We start from the raw sequence: 19823 nt of genomic DNA, 5'->3' as shown, positions 1-19823 counted from the left end.
GCGAAGAGAAGGGAGCACAGGTTTTGTAGGCTTGGGGGATCGGGTGGGGAGCTGTGGGGAGAGAGTGTGTTTAGGGAAGGGCAGCTCAGAACTGGGGAGCTGGGAGAAAGAACAGCTTTCTTGCTGAGTGGTAACAAGCATGAGGGTTTGGTTTTGCTGGCAGTGGCTTGAGATGCAGAAGAGAGACAAGCCAGGGAGGTGGATGGAGGGTGTGATGATGGAAAGATGACTTTCCGATGGGATCTGAAAGATGACGATCTGGTGGAATCTGTCCAGAGAGACGGTGGAGAGGTGATGGTGGAATCGCGGATTATAGAGCATGTTGAAACCAAACCCTGTCTTGTCCTCCTGGCACTGAGCAGTCTGTGAAGGAGGCAGATGTCAGGTGAGCAGAGTACAGGGCCGCTATGAAGCCCGAGGGAAGGGAAAGAGCATCTGCCTTTACGAAATGCCGCCGTGCTGCAGGCAGTACAGCGACTTCCTCACAAACTGTGCTGTGCTTAGTCACTCAGCTGTGTCCGACTGTTTGCAACCCTATGGACTGTAGCTCACCAGGCTCCTCTGTGCATGGGATTCTCCAGGCAAGAATACTGGAGTGGGTTGCCATTTCCTCCTCCAGGGGATCTTCCCAACCCAGGGATTGAACCCAGGTCTCCAGCATTGCAGATGGATTCTTTACCATCCGAGCCACCAAGGAAGCCCAAGAATACTGGAGTGGGTAGCCTCTCCCCTCTCCAGGGGAACTTCCCCACCTGGGAATCAAACCGGGATCTCCTGCATTGCAGGCAGATTCTTTATCAGCTGAGCTACCAGGAAAGCCCTCCACACAAATTATGTAACCTAATTCTCATAGTAACCCTCCAGGGTAGGTGTTGTCATCCATATTTTACAGATGATAAAACTGAGGCTCAGAGAAGTTAATTAACTTTGCCCTGGGTTCCCAAAGTGATGGGGTCAGAGTGGGAAGGGGTGGTCAGAGTGGGAAGGGGTGGTCAGAGTGGTGGGGTCAGAATGGGAAGCCAGGTTAACCTGATGCCAAAACCTGAGGCTCTGTATATGTAACTGTGTTAGATCCTTTAGGAGGATTGTAAAATCTATGAAGCAAAGTGTTAGTCACTCAGTCATGTCTGACTCTTTGCAAACCCATGGACTGTAGCCCACCAGGCTTCTCTGTCCTTGGAATTTTCCAGGTAAGAATACTGGAATAGGTTGCCATTCCTTTCTCCAGGGAATTTTCCTGACCCATGGATTGAACCCGAGCAGGTCTCCTCATTGTAGGCGGATTCTTTACCGTCTGAGCCACCTGTATAAAATCTATAGGGAAGAAGAACTAGTCATGATGGGAGTAGGATGAGATTATGTCTCTCCCATTGCATCCCAGGTCCCCTGGGCTGATACAAAACTGCTCCGTGTGGTTTGCTTGTACCCTGATTTGACTTAGTGATCACACTGTGCAGTACCTTGTTCATCCTGGATCATAAAAGGTTTCTTTTTTTTATTGTTATACCGAATTTACCAGCATATGAGTGGAAATTGTCTATGTAGTTTTTATATGTTGTAATATTTCTTCAAATAAATCTCTCCTAGAAATTATTGGCCAAATGTTCATTTGGGTTTCATAAGCTCCTAAAGAAGAACCTGAACCAACTTTTTGGCCACTCCAATTAAAAAAAAAAGGCACAAATAGCCCCTGCCTGACACGTAGTGTGCACGTGCGTGCGTTCAGTTGTGTCCAAGTCTTTCTGACCCAATGGACTGTCGCCCACCAGGCTCCTCTGTCCATGCAGTTTTCCAGGCAAGAATACTGGAGTTGGTTGCCATTTCCAACTCCAAGGGATCTTCTTGACCCAGGGATCAAACCCACATCTCTTGCATCTCCTGCATTGGCGGGCGGATTCTTTACCACTGCCCCACCTGGGAAGCCTCGACACATAGTGGGACTTAGTAAATACTTGTTGAATGAATAAGTAAATTTACTCAGATCAATGAAGAAAGAGGTGCAGGGAATGGAATTCTTATCACTTTTCAGGAATCTCAGTGGAGGGTGGGTTGAAGGGATTTATGAAAGGGCTTCAGAGGGCTTGCCAGGTGACTCAGATGGTAAAGAATCTGCCTGCAATGCAGGAGACTCTTTAGTCCCTGCATCAGGAAGATTCGCTGGAGAAGGGAATGGCAACCCACTCCAGTATTCTTGCCTGGAGAATTCCATGGACAGAGGAGGCTGGCGGGCTACAGTCCATGGGGTCTCAAAGAGTCAGAGCTGCTGCTGCTAAGTCACTTCAGTCATGTCCGACTCTGTGCGACCCCATAGACGGCAGCCCACCAGGCTCCCCCGTCCCTGGGATTCTCCAGGCAAGAACACTGGAGTGGGTTGCCATTTCCTTCTCCAATAAAGAGTCAGAAAGGACTTAGCAACTCAGTTTTCAAAGTGCTAGAAGGCCTTTTAACCACGAGGGGGCACTGTCAGAGACTTGGCGGTGACTTTGGAAGGGCAGGATGTGGATGAGGGTGCAGGGGGCTAGACAAGGGCTCTCTATCCACACAGGCTAGAACCACGGGTACAGCCTGCACTCTCCCAGGAGGATGTCAGTCTCACCAGTGGCTCTCCATTTGCCAAACAGATCTGGTCTCAAGAGACCAGAGGAGGCCAGCTTCCAGGCTTCCTGCCCAGGGCCAAGTTGCCCTCTTTCCACAGTGTGACTGGAGATGTCCAGAGGCTCACCCAAAGCATGAGGTTGTGTCCGCCCCTCCAGCCTTTGTAAACTCTATCCTTCAGTCAAGGAAAGCTGCCAACTTGGACCAAAGTCATCATCCTACAGAGAAAATCCCTCATGAAAACCCCCTTCTGAGAAAGGATTTTATTTTTATATATGGGAGTATAGCTGATTGACAATGTTGTATTCGTTTCAGATATACAGCAGAGTGATTCAGTTATGCATATACATGTTATCTGTCCTTTTTCAAATTCTTTTTCCATTTAGGTTATTATAGAATATTAAGCAGAGCTCACCTGTGCTAGGTCCTTGTTATTTTTTTTTTCCTTAAAATATTCATTTATTTTCGGCTGTTCTGGGTCTTTGTTGCTGCAGGAGGGTTTTCTCTAGTTGCAGCGAGCAGGGGCTATTGTCTGGTTGTGCTACACGGGCTTCTCATTACAGTGGCTTCTCTTGTTGCAGAGCATGGACTCTAGGGCTCCCAGACTCACAGACTTAAGCTCTAGAGCACAGGCTTAATAATTGTGGTTGCTCTTAATAATTTAGTTGCTCTGAGGCATCTTCTGGGACCAGAGAGCGAACCGATGTCCCTTGCATTTCAAGGTGGATTCTTAACCACTGGACCACCAGGGAAGCCCGGTTATTCGTTTTACATACATCAGTGTGTACATGTAAATCCCCAAATCCCAATCTATCCCTCCTCCCCGTCCCTTCTGCCCTGGTAACCGTAAGTTCATTCTCAGTCTGTGAGGAGAAAGTGATAGATAGTGTACCTCTTTGCTAAGAAAAACTTGGGTTTCTCTTGAGACATAACATTGAGGCAACTTAAATTACAATGAAATAGGACAGTGTCACTAGGGTTTCTCATTATATTAACAAACATGAACCACTGTGCTGCTCACATTTCCCTTTTTGCTTTGGCTTCTAGGAAATTCATCTGCAGCAGTTTTCTTTACTGTTGGCATATTTCTGCTCTCTTTCCCTTAGCCCCAATTTCCTAATTCTCTTTGCATCGTCTTATGTCACTGCAATTTCAGTGGCTTCAATACCTTGTGGAAATAAAATAATTAAATGCAGAATAATAAATGGAAGTGAAGCATCTCTGGTGTTCATCAGGGCGGAGTCTTCTGCAAAGGAAAGGGCAGTCACTGGCCGGCCACTAGGTGGCACCAAAGGTTTCCTGCAGCCATCCTTAGCCAGGCGATCTGGCCTAAAAGTGTTTCTTATAACCGCGTACTTCTTGGACTGTGCTAAGCACGTTTCGAGTTGCTCCTCTCCACAATGCTCTGGGTATATAGTTCTACGGCCTGGGCAAAGCTAACCTAGGGGAGCCTGGTTGGCTTCTTTCAGGTGTTCAACTTACAAAATCAATGTTTCAAATAAGGTGAGGCGAGTCTGAACCAGATCAGGTCAACTGGGGGCCATGTGTCCCCCATGGAAGCAGCTCCATTAGTGACACCATCTGGGAGAGCGGGAGGTGGGACCCTCCTCACAAATGGAGAGTTTAGGAGGTGTGTTATGGGGGCACGGGGAAGGGGCCTTTCAGCTTTCCTGGTGCCTGGTGACTTCTGTCTGAAATGAACATACTGCCCTAATGTTGGGCACATAACTGGACAACAGTTATCACACCTGTGAAATAGAAACTGACTTTTAAAAAGACCCGAGGGTGTCAGCATTAATTACCATTAATGTTTGCTTCCATTACTCACTCAGAGAAGTTATGCCATTCAAAGCCGTTTTGTAAAAACGCCTTCCGTGGAAGTTGGGAGAATGTAATTCTATAAAAAACCTTTAAATTCAGGTTCTTGACTCTTCTTGAATCCATGTGTTATAACTGTGACAAAAGATGTTTCCTTTGAAAAGCCATTTTTATTCACGTCAATTTCTTGTTTCTTCAAGCATCTAATAGTATCTGATCAGTTGTGTTTCCAGAGAATTAAAGAGGAGTGGAATACTGCAGATCATTGAGGGGCATATTCATGTTCAGACCAAGAATGTGGAGCAACGTGACCCTGGGCAGGGGTGGAGGTCGGAAGGGTGGGGGGCACGGGGAGGCAGCCGTCCAGCTATTCCCACTGTTCTCCTGAAATTTGGACTTGGGATCACTGGCGAGAAGTGGCTCTGATTAGTGTTCTGAGGCCTTGCAAGGGAGAAGCTCTCAACAGTTTTTATTTGCTCTTAAAAAAAAAAAAATCTCTTCTAGAAATTCTATGAGTCTACTCAGGTGCCTCTTACCTGGTGGATTGGAGAATTCATTCATCTACAGAAGGCCCAGTAGGGGAACAGGAAGTACTTGGATTTCTCCTGTTTGACGAAGGGGCTAAAGAGATCAGCCATGCGCTCCAGGGTCTTCCGGATACAAGTAAACACTTGGCCTCACCCGGAAGGTGCTGGACGGTGCAGCTCAGCTGGCTTCCACGTGACTGCCCTGCTGTCCTTGGGTCTCAGGGATCAAGCAGCCCCTGGTGCTACCACCACTGTGGTCACCGCACAACAGCCCCTCCACCAACACAAAAGTCTCTTCAGGGGCTCACCACTCTCCTCCACGGGAGACCCAACCGGGGTGACCCAGGATGGCTTCTGTAGGGCTTGGTCCATTAGGGACCCCCAAGAAACATTTGCTCTTTAAAGCATATACCAAGTAGCGATACTAATGGATACTAGGTGGATCTTCCTGGTGGCTCAGATGGTAAAGAATCCGCCTGCAATGCAGGAGACCTGGGTTCAATCCCTGGGTTGGGAAGATCCCCTGGAGAAGGGAATGGCAACCCACTCCAGTATTCGGGCCTGGAGAATTCCATGGACAGAGGAGCCTGGTCCATGGGGTCGTAGAGAGTTGGACACGACTGAGTGACTAACACCACTACACCACAGGTGAGACCATGGTGGGACTGTGAGCAGTAATCTGGGGAGTCTTATTTGGGAAAGGGGCAAGTAAGGGATGGCCTGTGAGCTAGACCGGGGCACTTACTAACATGACCCCTGGGGCAATGCTGGGGAGAGAAATGCAAGGTCAAGGACACATTTTATCCATTAAACAACAAGAAACTACAGCTAAAATATAGATCTTCCATCAAGAATTTTCTTTTCCAGGAGAAAAATAATTTAGGAGATGACTGCAGCTTTTAAAAATTGACAAAATTTATTGAGCACCTACTGTATGCCAGCCAGCATCTACCACAATAATAATCTGAAAGGGTCAGGATCCACCAGGGAGTATCAGGAGCCCTTCTGGACGAGGACAGCGCTAGAGGCAGGTCAGCAAAGGGAGCTGAGCCCCAGCAGTGCCTCTGGGGCTCCTCCTCCCCAGAGAGACTGCTGTCTGCAGGGAGGGGAGTGTCTGAGTGTGGTCTGTGCTGGGCTTCTCTTCCCTTCTCATGTTATGGGACGTCTTGCATTTCCTGTTATGGAAGAGGTTTGCTGACATCCTTTGCTGTCACTCAGTTTGGTAGACTCACTGTACTGGGGTGAGGGCTCAGTGAGAAAAAGGGTGAAGGCAGACTGCACCCGAGTTGGCTCTGAAGTAGCGGGCGTGTGAGTATTCTGAGCTAAGGGCGCTGCTGAAGGGTGAAGACTGGAGGAGCCATTGCCTGGCTGACAGTCCACTCATGATACCTCAGTGACTTTGCTGTCCTGAGCTTGCCTCCTGGTCCTTGGAGGCTACATCAACACCTGAATGGTTAGCATGTTCCTTTGCATCCTCAGCTACAGGCTGTGAGTCCCGTTTCTGAGCAGCAGGTAGACAGCCAGTGGCTTTCTAGGCATCATCTCTGCGGCAAGAAGCCCCGCACTGCTCTGAGCCCTGCGGTTCTGTAGTCATCAGCGTGGTCCCAGGAGTGTGTTTTCTTGGTCTTGGGCATCACAGCTGCAGAGGGATGCAGACCTCCGTTCTTCATCGTTGACTGTGGCTGAGATCTCAAGTCTCAAGTCAACCTCAGTCGAACACAAGGGCTGGCCAACTATGACTCTTGGGCCAAGTCTGACCCTCCACCTGTTCTTGTAAAGTAAATTTTCTTGGAACTCAGCCACTTCCCTTCATTTACATATCCTTGGCTGCTTTCACACTATGAGGACAGAGTTCAGTAGTTTTGACAGAGACCGTATGACTGGCAAAGACTAAAATATTTATTATTTAGCCCTTTATAAAAAGTTTGCTCACTCCTGGTATAGAATTATAAAAGAAAATAATTTTATGTACTTAAATCAGAGTACAGTATTGTAATCTGTAGTCCTGGAAGGGCTTCCCTGGTGGCTCAGTGGTAAAGAATCCACCTGCCAATGCAGGAGACAGAGAAGACACAGGTTTGATCCCTGGGTTGGGAAGATCCCCTGGAGGGGGCCATGGCAACCCACTCCAGTCTTCTTGCCTGGAGAATCCCATGGGCAGAGGAGCCTGGCAGGCTACAGTCCACAGGGTCACAAAGAGTCGGACACGACTGAGTGACTAAACAACAGCAGTCCTGGAGTATCCGGGCTGTTCGGGGTAGGAGAGAAGGTTCTCACTACAGGGACGGCAAAGACTTTGGCTCAAGTGTGATGCCTAGTGAGGGCTGCTGGGAGGATTGTATTGGGGAGGATTGTGTCGAGGAGGATTCTGAAGCCCCGTCTGGGCTGGCGTGGGCACTTCCAGGGAGGTGTAAACTGGGCCACGAGTCATCCAGGCGCGGAGCACCAGGGAGGGACAGGAGCACGGCAAGTCCACACTCTTCTTCTCCAAAGGCACACGGCAACCAGGAACAGCTTGGTGTGGCTCCCGATGCCAGCACTTGGCACTGCCGAGTCCCCGAGGTGGGGACTGTAAACATTCCCTTGCTGGAGTGGGAGAGACGTGAGATCTGAATACCATTCACGCTGCGACTTCCCTGGTGGCTCAGACGGTAAAGCATCTGTCTACAATGTGGGAGACCAGGGTTCGAGCCCTGGGTTGGGAAGATCCCCTGGAGAAGGAAATGGCAATCCATTCCAGTACTGTTGCCTGGAAAATCCCATGGACAGAGGAGCCTGGTAGGCTACAGTCTATGGGGTCGCCAAGAGTCGGACACGACTGAGCGACTTCACTTTCTTTTCTTTCTTTCATGCTTTGACAGAAGCAGGCAACCACAGACAAGACCAAGGTCAGGTCAGAGCTCCAGCTTTAACTAAGGCTCCTCTGCACTTGTGCAGCAGTGTTGGTTCAGGACAGCATCTTGTGCAAAGCTTCCCACTTGGAGAACAGGGGAGGGCATTTACTACTCAGTGCAATGAAAATGCCAGTTAAAATAGTTACAAATTGTTTAAAAAAGAAAAAATGACAATGCATGTTTACTGGAGAAAGCAGTATAAAAAGTGGCCCCATTTACATATATGTCTAGATAGCCCTTAGACTGTAGATTTAAAAATGGAAGCATCTTATGAATACCTACCCACTAAGTCTAATATCCTGCTATCCTGTAACCCCAAAGAACGATTTTTCCTCAGTGGTCCAAATAAATCCAGGTGGTGGTCTTCTGTAGACTCCGACTTGTTACAGTGAATGTGTTTGAAAAGTGCATTCAAATCTAGTTCTTGGAGCTCAAATTGTATTTTAAATGCACCAAGAGTCTGTTGTTCAGGCTCAATCTGTATAAAGCTTATTAGCCACTTTTGCATAAATGCTGATTTTTGGATGGTGCGTGGCATCACTGTAGTGATAGTGCTGAAGTGAGGTATTATTACTGTAGTCAGATATGTATCTATTGTTTTACTAAGGTGACTCTTTTCACTGTAACAGTTCCTGGCAATCCTAAGGGCCACTGCTCCCTGGTAGGGTAAACAGAGACGGAGAATCCACTGAGGTGGACATCATGAGCACTGACCTCTCCTCCAAGTCGCTTGCTATCTTGCTCACATTCAGCATTTTGGCTTTAGTCATTTTTCCTTCACGTCATGAAAAATTGTGCAATCAGCTCCAGCTGACTAGGTTTTCTTTTCAAATAATTATAGGAAGCATTTAAATTATGTAAGTGCATTAAACCGTTTCCTAAATGGAATTGAGTATTTAAAAAATATATTTTATGACCTAAAAATTTGTTGAGAATTTATTTGCATAAAAATCCCAGGATCTTTATCGACTTTTAAAATGCCATTGAGCCCCTAGAAATACACCACCTCATGGGTGAGAAAGGGTGCCAGGCAAGGGTGTTAATGACCCATGAGACAGATCATCAGACTCCGGATGGACCTGGGGAAGCAGGGCTGAGAACACGGATGGCACGCAGACCCCAGAAGGGCAAGGTGGGACCTAAGCCTGTGGCTCTGAAAGACACGAGTGGAGGGTGCTCAGATGTAGAATTCCTCCGTGTCATTGTCCCCGCATCCGGCTGGCACTGAGGCTGCCAGGACGTCTCTGCCAGTCTGCTGGGCCTGGAGGGCATCGGAAGGGAGTTCTGGGGGTGTCTCTGTGAGCGAGGAGGTGTCCGAAGCTGGGGGAGCAGTGACAGCTGTGGCCGAGGAGCCTGAAGGCCCTTTGAAGAGAGGCAGGGTGGCCCAGGAGGCCCCCGCGGTCTCGCCGCCCGCAGTGGGCAGGGGTCCTTCTCTGAAGCCCCTGCGCTCTGACCAGAGGCCGCTGCCTCGTTCCGGGGGGCGTGGCGCTTCCTCGGGGCTGCAGAACCTGCTGGGTGCCGAGTAGGCAGAGACCACAGACAGGTCGGAGGAGGACAGCCGCAGCCCGGTGTCCACGTCCGTCTCCTGGGCCCCCTCCAGGTCATCGATGGAGAGGAGGTGGCCGTGCCCCCGCTCCGGCGCCCTCTGCCCCCGCTCCGGCGCCCTCTGCCCCCGGCCGCCTATGCTTGCAGACAGCTGCGCTTCCGCCGCAGAGGCCGGGGAGGGGTCTCCGGTGGGCAGACAAAACAAGGACTTGCTTCGCTGGAAAGACCAGGGGAGGCTGGGAGGGCTGGTGGCTCGTCTGGCAAATTCCTGCGGGTGCCTGGTAGACGGACCTGCCTGGCCGAGGCCCGGGTGTGACGCATCCAGTGGCGGCTGCAGGCGGCAGCCTGGGGTCCGGCTCTGTGCCGTGGCGCGCGGGGAAGACGTGGAGCACGGTTTCTGCTCTGAGGCCTGGTGAGCCCTGCCGGGTTTAGGGCGCTTCCTGTGCCCCTTCTGTGCCTGTAGGGGCAAGAGGGGACATCGTTATCAGAGCCGGGCTGGGGTCCACCCGGCAACGGGGATTCATTGCTAAACAGAACATGAAACACACTTTCTGATGATTCTTGGAAACTTCCAGAACTGTCTCGGCAATAAAGCGCTGCCAGAAATGTCACTGGGGCTTCCCAGGTGCCCTGGTGGTAAAGAGCCTGTCTGCCAATGCAGGAGATGTAAGAGACACGGGTTCGATCCCTGCATGGGGAAGATCCCCTGGAGGAGGAAATGGCAACCCACTCTAGTATTCTTGCCTGGAGAATCCCGTGGACAGAGGAGCTCGGTGGGGTCGCAAAGAGTCGGACACACACATACATACATAAATTTCATTCTCCAAATTCTAAACTGAAGACAGAGATTGCAGAGCTTGGGGGAAGACAGATCAGACTTCTCAGTCTGAGCAGACGTCCCCGAACCCAGGAGGACAGGCAGGCCCTTGTCACGACAGGGAATAGGACCTCTTCCAGCACACATGCAAGGATGCTCTGTGGATTAGCCACAGGTCTGAGGCCTGGCTGAGCGGGACAGAGGACACAGGGGTTACCATTCCCAGTACAAAGGATGCTCGAAGCGTCTGCTTCCCTCTGGCCGAAGCCCCAACATTTGGACGTGCTCCCGACCGACGACAGGGTGGAAACGTCAGGATGGGCTTGATCCTAGTGCACGTGTGGCCATCGGGACACATCCCAGGGCTGGCCCTTGGTTCAGGGCGGTAAACCTTTGGTGAGCGAGGGGATATCAGGAAATGAGCATGTACTTGACTTGCTTTAGGAACCACTGACTCCTCTGTGTCCCCTTTCAGAGACTGTAAGGGGAGTGGGCAGCTAACTACTGACCAGTCCCGTGGATGCCCCACAGGGGCAAGGGCAAGCCCCTGGGGCTCAGACAGTTTCATCCTTCAGCAGCTCAGCCCTGACCTCCTGTTCTCTCCCACCTTCCCTGCAGCTCTGCAGGAGTTTCCATTGCACAGAATTAATTGGGAACCTTTCTTCCAATGTATGTTCCCACCTGGGGCTGCTGCTCTCAGGTTTTCCTCCTGGTCTGCTCCCCAGGCCTCCGGGCCAAACTTACTATGCAAAATTTCAGTTAAATAATGGATGTGGGGACAGTGATTCTGGTTCTGTTTAGTATAGGATCATTTCATTTATTGTTCAGTCACTCTTTCGTGTCTGACTCTCCGTGACCCCATGGACTGCAGCACGTCAGGCTCCCCTGTCCTTCACCATCTCCCGGAGCTTGCTCAAACTCATGTCCGTTGAGTCAGTGATGCCATCCAACCATCTCATCCTCTGTCACCCCCCTCTCCTTCTGCCCTCAATAAATTTCATTTATGAATTTCCAAATAAGGAAAGAATTTTTTTTTAAACACCCAAGTGCAGTTTACTCCAAGGGATATTTCCTGGCTCTCTGCAAGACTACGAGACCCTGGCCCTATCCTGGACAGCACACATCCCCGTCTCCCTGTTACACAGGAACATGGTCTTCCCACAACTGCTTGGGAAGTTTAGTTCAACGTCCTGTACACTTACTTATACCTGTTACAGGTAAAGGAGGGGAAACTACAATGAGAAGGACTATTTTCAACCACAGCAAGCACATTTCATTGAGAGAACAGGAGACAAAAAGAACTCATACAGAAGCCTGTGATGACAGGCACAGTGCCGGGCTGGAGAGGGGAGAGGCCATGCCTGTCGGTGGAGCAGAGGAGTGTCCGTGGAGGTGGGCACGGAGATGGGCAGCTGTACTGCTAGCGGGAGGCGCAGGTAGAGAGGAGGCTGAGTGGGAGAGGGAGGCCAAGACACACAGAGGCTGACACTTGGCAGGCAAGTGAGGGAGTTGTGAGGGGCAGGAAGCCAGCAGTTTGAATGATTAGAGGCCAGGTGCGAGGAAGGCAGTGCTGTGGGTCAGCTTGGGGCTGCAGTCTAGTGGTGGTCAAGAAATCCACAATCTTATCCTTCTGCTGGGGTCATATTCAGTCTTGATTATGTCCCCATCCATAGGATCATTCCTTTCATTCCTAAGATCTTTGCTTAACTTCAGATATTTCTTTATCCTATAAATAGACTTATTGAATCATTTTTTTCAATCAATATTAAATGAGGGCCTTTCCTGCAGAGCTTCTCATCTGGACTGCTTAAGCTTTGGGTTATTAAAGGTGTGCTGACATATAGGTCTCTTTCAGTGGCAGCCTCTTGCCATGTAAATATTATCATTTTCTATGTGCTCTGATGTGGAAAAGGTCTAGAGGACCAGGCAGAGATAATTTTGCATAAGACAAGATATCGAACGCCCAAAAGTAACAACACAACATTCAAATGTATTGAAGTAAGCCACGATAAGTTCAGTTCAGTCGCTCAGTTGTGTCCAACTCTGTGTGACACCATGGACTGCAGCACACCAGGCTTCCCTGTCCATCACCAACTCCTGGAGTTTACTCAAACTCATGTCCTTCGAGTCGGTGATGCCATCTTACCATCACACCCTTCTCCTCCTGCCTTCAATCTTTCCCAGCATCAGGGTCTTTTCAAATGAGTCAGTTCTTCACATCAGGTGGCCAATGTGTTTCAGCTTCAGCATCAGTCCTTCCAATGAATATTCAGGACTGATTTCCTTTAGGATGGACTGGTTGGATTTTTTTGCAGTCCAAGAGACTCTCAAGAGTCTTCTCCAACACCACAGTTCAAAAGCATCAATTCTTTGGCGCTCAGCTTTCTTTATAGTCCAACTCTCACATCCATACATGACTACTGGAAAAACCATAGCTTTGACTAGATGGACCTTTGTTGGTAAAGTAATGTCTCTGCTTTTTAATATGCTGTCTAGGTTGGTCATAGCTTTTCTTCCAGGGAGCAAGCGTCTTTTAATTTCATGGCTGCGGTCACCATCTGCAGTGATTTTGAAGCCCAAGAAAATAAAGTCTTTCACTATTTACATTGTTTCACCATCTATTTGCCATGAAGTGATGGGACTGGATGCCATGATTTTAGTTTTCTGAACACTGAGTTTTAAGCCAACTTTTTCACTCTCCTCTTTCACTTTCATCAAGAGGCTCTTTAGTTCTTTTTTGCTTTCTGCCATAAGGGTGGTGTCATCTGCATATCTGAGGTTATTGGCATTTCTCCCAGCAATCTTGATTCCAGACTGTGCTTCATCCAGCCCAGCGTTTCTCATGATGATAAAGTGAGTGGCAATATGTGAGCACTATTGGAATGCAAAGGAGGAGGGGGGTTGATTTTACAGAGGGGTGAGGCAGCGAAAAGCTTGCCTTAAGAAGTCACGCTTGGACAAAACCTTGGAAAGTGGAGGAGGGATCTGCCAACTGGAAGGCAGCAGGCATGGCATGGAAGGGCACATAGGCACAAAAGCAGCCTGCACGGAGGCTGGCTCATCAAAGCCGAGGTGAGCCCTGAGAGCTGAGAGCAGCCTCGCCAGGGATGCATATATATATCCTTTTTCAGATTCTTTTCCATTTTTGTTATTATAATTGAATATAATTCACCATGCTATACAGTAAACCTTTGTTATTTTATGGGGCTTCCCTGATGGCTCAGATGGCAAAGAATCTGTCTGCAATGCAGGAGATCCAGGTTTGATCCCTGGGTCGGGAGGATCCCCTGGAGAAGGAAATGGCAACCCACTCCAGTATTCTTGCCTGGAGAATTCCGTGGACAGAGGATCTGGTGGGCTACAGTCCATGGGTCACAAAGAGTCGGACAAGACTAAGCGACTTTCCCTTTAAGCCATTTTGAGTTTTTTTTTGTATGGTGTGAGTGTCCAGACTTCACTGGTTTACAAGCAACTGTCTAGCTTTCCCAGTACCACTTTCCTCCACTGTATATTCTTGCCTCCTGTGTCGAAGATTAATTGACTCTAGATGTGTGGGTTTAATCTGGGCCTTCTATTCCATTGATCTACACGTCTGTTTTTGTGCCAGTCCTGTGGCGTTTTGATTATTGTAGCTTTGTAGTACTGTCTGAAATCTGGGAGGATTACTGATCCTTTTCATCCTCAGTCTCTAATTCTGTGTGTGTGTTGGGGTGTGTGTGTGTGAACCCATGACCTGCTGGTTCTCTTCCTGCCCATCAGGCTCTGTACAGCATATTGAAATTCTCAAGCTGTTCTGCTGAGGGTGGCCTAGGGAGCTGAAGGTCAAGAGCAGCAATTGTAGAGACTTCTGATGGTCTAAATTACAAATTTTTAAGGAATACAATGCAAAACACTTTTAGACCAGGTTGTAAGGTATGGTTCTCCTAAATTAGTCCAGGTTGTAAGGTATGGTTCTCCTAAAGATCACACTCCCCTAGACCATTCTATGTGCGTGTTTTTGTTTTTTTTTTTTTGGCCATGCTGGGTCTTCATTGCTGCGTGGGCTTTTCTCTAGTTGTGGTGAGCAGGGGGCTGCATCTCTAGTTGGGGTGAGTGGGCTTCTCATCGTGGTGGCTTCTCTGACGGAGCACGGTCTGTAGGGCGCACAGGGGCTCAGCAGTGTGGCCCCTCGGGCTCTAGAGCACAGGCGCAATAGTTGAGGCACATGGGCTTAGCTGCTCCACAGCATGTGGGGTCTTCCCAGATCAGGGATCAAACCCATGGCCCCTGCACTGGCAGGTGGATTCTTTATCACTGAGCCACTGGGGATGCCCTCTATGTGCATTTTATGTGCATGGGGACCTTGCTGAATTTGGTGAGGAAGGTGCTGAGCCCAGCTGGTTCTTCCTAGGGATGTGATCCACTCCCCAGGGCTGGCTGCTCTGTGCTCAGCATCCCCGGAACCTCAACCAGCCAATCTGACTCTGTGCTGTGCTGCTCTGGTTAGTGATCATCTTCTCTGCAAAGCTCTGTGCCTCACACGGGAGAGCTTGCTCAGCACACGCCCTACCCAAGTATCCGACAGGAGCTTAAGCATGAGTGAAGTAACAGGAGCTTAAGCGTGAGTGAAGAGTTGCAGCTTGGAGCGCAGGTAAGGAATGGCCCCAGAAGGCCCACGTGTGCCTGAGAGGTGTTACAGCTGGGTAGCTGTTGAAGAGAGAAACCGATTTTCCCAATCATTTGAGTTTGGCTAAATAAGAGTGAAAGTAAGTTGTGAGGTTCTTTAGACAAGAAAGTCCTCAGATAATGGAGGCTGCTTTCAATGGAGAGACAGTGTTTATTAATTAAGATGTTGAGGGATTTTCCTGGCTGTCCAGTGGTTAAAACTCCATGTTTCCAATGCAGGAGACAATGGGTTTGATCCCTGGTTGGGGAATTAAGGTTCCCACATGCTGCGTGGTGAGGCCAAAAATTAAAAAAAAAAAAAAGTATGGTTATTTATTTATTAAAAAAAGGACATCTATCTTATTTTCCCCAAGGGCTGATTCCTCTAATAGTATGTACTGCCCTGTAACTTGGGTCTTCAGGGTCTTATTCAAGGGGCATGCTCTGGGTGAGGCTGTCTGCAATCTAAATTTGCCTGAAAAAGGAAGCCTCTGTGAACATTGCTCCATGAGAAGCAAAAGGCCAAGGTTCCTGTGTTAGGAACTGCCTGGGGACACCCGAACTCTCCACTATCACAGACAGAGTGGGATTAAGTTTGACTTTAAATCAGGAACAGCTGGCAGAGGATGAAAGCGCGGTGGGTTTTGCGGAGGTTTTCGTCACTGTGCTTATTTAACGGAAACCTGTCTGTGCTCTTATTTTCCCTGCATCATGAAGGCTGGAGTCCAGATCAACCCTGATTTCTGCTTTAAGGAGAGGTGGCATCCAGTATTTTCCACTGGAGGGGTGCCTGCTGGGTGGGTGGGATTCGAGTTGGCACAGTGCTGGCTGGTGGGCTGCAGGACCCTGGGGTGGGGAGCTGCAGGAGGGTGGCTGTGGGGCTCCCCTCCCCCTGGGTGGTTTCCTCCAGCTCCACCTGGAGGCAGAGAAGGCAGCTTCTAAAAGCAGGGTCTTGCCTGTCTAATGACAACTCACTTATGCAAAGGAGGCCCTTCATTCTGTGTCCTTCCCCCGGCGAGGACTCTCTTTCCGGCCGCTCTTGTCTGCCTGTCTGACTTGACCAGAAGCACTAGAAGCTGAGAATGAAGCATCACAGATGCTTCAAGAAGCTCTTTCCTAGTGGACTTTTCTTTCTTTTTATTTTAACTTATTTTTTTTAATTGAAGGATAATTGCTTTACAGAATTTTGTTGTTTTCTGTTAAACCTCAACATGAATCAGGGGTATACATATATGCCCTCCTTTTTGAACCTCCCTCCCATCTCCTGCCCCATCCCATCCCTCTAGGTTGATACAGAGCCCCTGTTTGAGTTTCCTGAGCCATACAGCAAATTCCTGTTAGCTATCTATTTTACATATGGTAATGTAAGTTTTTTTTTTTAATTATTATTTTTTTGGAGGCTAATTACTTTACAGCATTGTATTGGTTTTGCCATACATTGACCTGAATCTACCATGGGTGTACACGTGTTCCCCATCCTGAACCACCTCCCACCTCCCTCCCCATCCCATCCCTCAGCATCATCCCAGTGTACCAGCCCCGAGCACCCTGTCTCATGCGTCAAACCTGGACTGGCGATCTGTTTCACATATGATAATACACATGTTTCAATGCCATTCTCACAAATCATCCCACCCTCTCCCTCTCCCACAGAGTCCAAAAGACTGTTCTATACATTTGTGTGTCTTTTGCTGTCTCACATACAAGGTTATCATTACCATCTTTCTAAATTCCATATATATATGCATTAGTATACTGTACTGGTGTTTTTCTTTCTGGCTTACTTCACTCTGTATAATAGGCTCCAGTTTCATCCACCTCATTAGAACTGATTCAAATGTATTCTTTTTAATGGCCGAGTAATACTCCATTGTGTATATGTTCCACAGCTTTCTTATCCATTCATCTGCTGATGGACATCTAGGTTGCTTCCATGTCCTGGCTATTGTAAACAGTGCTGTGATGAACATTGGGGTACACATGTCTCTTTCAATTCTGGTTTCCTTTTTGTGTATGCCCAGCAGTGGGATTGCTGGGTTGTATGGCAGTTCTATTTCCAGTTTTTTAAGGAATCTCCACATTGTTCTCCATAGTGGCTGAACTAGTTTGCATTCCCACCAACAGTGTAAGAGGGTTCCCTTTTCTCCACACCCTCTCCAGCATTTATTGCTTGTAGACTTTTGGATAGCAGCTATTCTGACTGGCGTGAAATGGTACCTCATTGTGGTTTTGATTGGCATTTCTCTGATAATGAGTGATGTTGAGCATCTTTTTATGTGTTTGTTAGACATCTGTATGTCTTCTTTGGAGAAATGTCTGTTTAGTTCTTTGGCCCATTTTTTGACTGGGTTGTTTATTTTTCTGGAATTGAGCTACAGGAGTTGCTTGTATATTTTGAGATTAATTCTTTGTCAGTTGCTTCATTTGCTATTATTTTCTCCCATTCTGAAGGCTGTCTTTTCACCTTGCTTATAGTTTCCTTTGTTGTGCAAAAGCTTTTAATTAGGTCCCATGTAAATTTCCATGTTACTCTTTTCAAGCATCTCACCCTCCCCTCCGCTCTCCCCATGTCCATAAGTCTGTCTCTTTCTCCCAGGGCACTTTCTCAAGGTGAAATGAAACCCTGTGCCTTCTGTCCAGGGAAGCCTCCCCACTCCCCCGCACTCCCCATCCCCCAGCTTTCGGCTCTGAGGGTTGCCCTCTGGAGCTTCTCCAAGTGACTGCGGCACGGTACCTGCAGAACAGCTTCCTCGGCTTCTCTTTGAGGCAGTGCAGGCTTGCTGACTCACTGGGACCCAGTTATTTCCCTCTTTGCTACTTATGGAACTTTCTCTAAGGTATTCAGCATTACATCAATGACTGCCTAAGGCAACCAGCCAGGGAGATCTCTTGTGTCCCTGAAATCACCAAAAAGCTGACATGCAGTAAGTGACCCATGAGCTTTGCGTGGAACCTGGGCAGTTTGCAATGCAAGAAGTGTAAAGAGGTCTTCTTCAAGGGATCTTGTGCCAATAGACCCATGGACAGAATCCCTAGGAAGGGCGATTCTGCCCCTGACCCAGTAAGCCTGGGTGGTGTCTCACGGATCCATCACAGTCAGGAAATTCTCTCTCATCCTCAGACCTCCTCGTTCTGAGAAAGGTCATTTCCTCTTGTTCTGTCCTTGCCAGGAACACAACCAGTGTGGCACTGTCTGTTATGTAATGAGCCAAAGACCGTTTAACCTAGGGACTAATAAAAGTTAGGGGCAGTCTCAAAAACATTGGGCAGTGGGTTCACATGAGAAATCAGATTTTGGTTCTAAATAAAAACATCATATTTTGCATCTCCTTTCACTGTCCTCTGGATAGTTTTCATATATCCACTAAGAGTACTGTTCCTAGAAAAGGCTACGTTGTCTTTAAAAATTATTTTAAATTTGATTAAAATTTTTATTGAAATATAACTGACATGTTAGTCTCAGGTGTACAACATATTGATTCATTATTTGTGTATGTTGTGAAATGATCACAGTAAGTCTAGTTAATCCACTACCACACACATTTATGCTTTTTTCTCATAATGATAATTTTAAATCTACTTCTCTAGTAACTTTCAATATATAACACAGTATTGTTAACTAGTCACCAAGCTATACATTGCATCAACAGACTTATAATTCTAGAATTGGAAGTCTGTACCTTTTGATCATGTACCTGTAACAACCACCAATCTGTATTTATGAGTTAAATACTCTGTATTTATGAGTTAGGTTTTTTTTTTTTTAATTCCACATATAAGTGAGATCATATGGTATTTGTCTTTCTCTGATTTATTTTGCTTCATGCCTTCAAGGTACATCCATATTGTCACAAATAAACAGGATTTTATTCATTTTTTTATGACTGAATAATACTCTGTGTGTATGAAGCCAAATTCAGACTTAAATTGAAGAAAGTAGGGAAAACCACTAGACCATTCAGGTATGACCTAAATCAAATCCCTAACGATTATACAGTGGAAGTGAGAAATAGATTTAAGGGACTAGATCTGATAGATAGAGTGCCTGATGAACTATGGACTGAGGTTCGTGACATTGTACAGGAGACAGGGAGCAAGACCATCCCCAAGAAAAAGAAATGCAAAAAGGCAAAATGGCTGTCTGAGGAGGCCTTGAGAAGCCAAAAGCAAAGGAGAAAAGGAAACATATACCTATTTGACTGCAGAGTTCCAAAGAATAGCAAGGAGAGATAAGAAAGCATTCCTCAGTGATCAGTGCAAAGAAATAGAGGAAAACAACAGAATGAGAAAAACTAGAGACTCACTTCAAGAAAATGAGAGATACCAAGGGAACATTTCATGCAAAGATGGGCTCGATAAAGGACAGAAATGGTATGGACCGAACAGAAGCAGAAGACATTAAGAAGAGGTGGCAAGAAAACACAGAAGAACTGTACAAAAAAGATCTTCAGGACCCAGATAATTATGATGGTATGATCACTCACCTAGAGCCAGACATCCTGGAATGTGAAGCCAAGTGGGCCTTAGGAAGCATCACTATGAACAAAGCTAGTGGAGGTGATGGAATTCCAGTTGAGCTATTAGAAATCCTAAAAGATGACACTGTGAAAGTGCTGCACTCAATCTGCCAGCAAATTTGGAAAACTCAGCAGTGGCCACAGGACTGGAAAAGGTCAGTTTTCATTCCAATCCAAAAGGAAGGCAATGCCAAAGAATGCTCAAACTACCATACGATTGCACTCATCTCACATGCTAGCAAAGTAATTCTCAAAATTCTCCAAGCCAGTCTTCAACAATACGTGAACTGTGAACTTCCGGATGTTCAAGCTGGTTTTAGAAAAGGCACAGGATCAGATCATATCAGTTGCTCAGTCATGTCCGACTCTTTGCGAGCCCATGAATCGCAGCACGCCAGGCCTCCCTGTCCATCACCAACTCCTGGAGTTCACTCAGACTCACGTCCATCGAGTCAGTGATGCCATC

General features: G+C 47.6%; 1 protein-coding gene across 1 annotated transcript in view; it reads right to left on the bottom strand.

Moving 5' to 3' along the window:
- Nucleotides 1–5857: 5857 nt before the first annotated feature.
- The window catches only part of FAM124A (family with sequence similarity 124 member A), a 118194-nt gene continuing 104228 nt past the window's right edge, over nucleotides 5858–19823 (bottom strand). The window contains exon 4 of the mRNA XM_070380350.1: nucleotides 5858–9836. Coding sequence (XP_070236451.1) covers nucleotides 9012–9836 — 825 coding nt within the window. The 3' untranslated portion in view covers nucleotides 5858–9011. The remainder of the gene's footprint in view (nucleotides 9837–19823) is intronic.

Source organism: Bos mutus, chromosome 12 (genome assembly GCF_027580195.1).
Source record: "Bos mutus isolate GX-2022 chromosome 12, NWIPB_WYAK_1.1, whole genome shotgun sequence".
Classification (NCBI taxonomy): Eukaryota; Metazoa; Chordata; class Mammalia; order Artiodactyla; family Bovidae; genus Bos; species Bos mutus.
The sequence above is the reverse complement of the archived record's forward strand: the minus strand, read 5'-3'. Positions and strand labels throughout refer to the sequence as shown.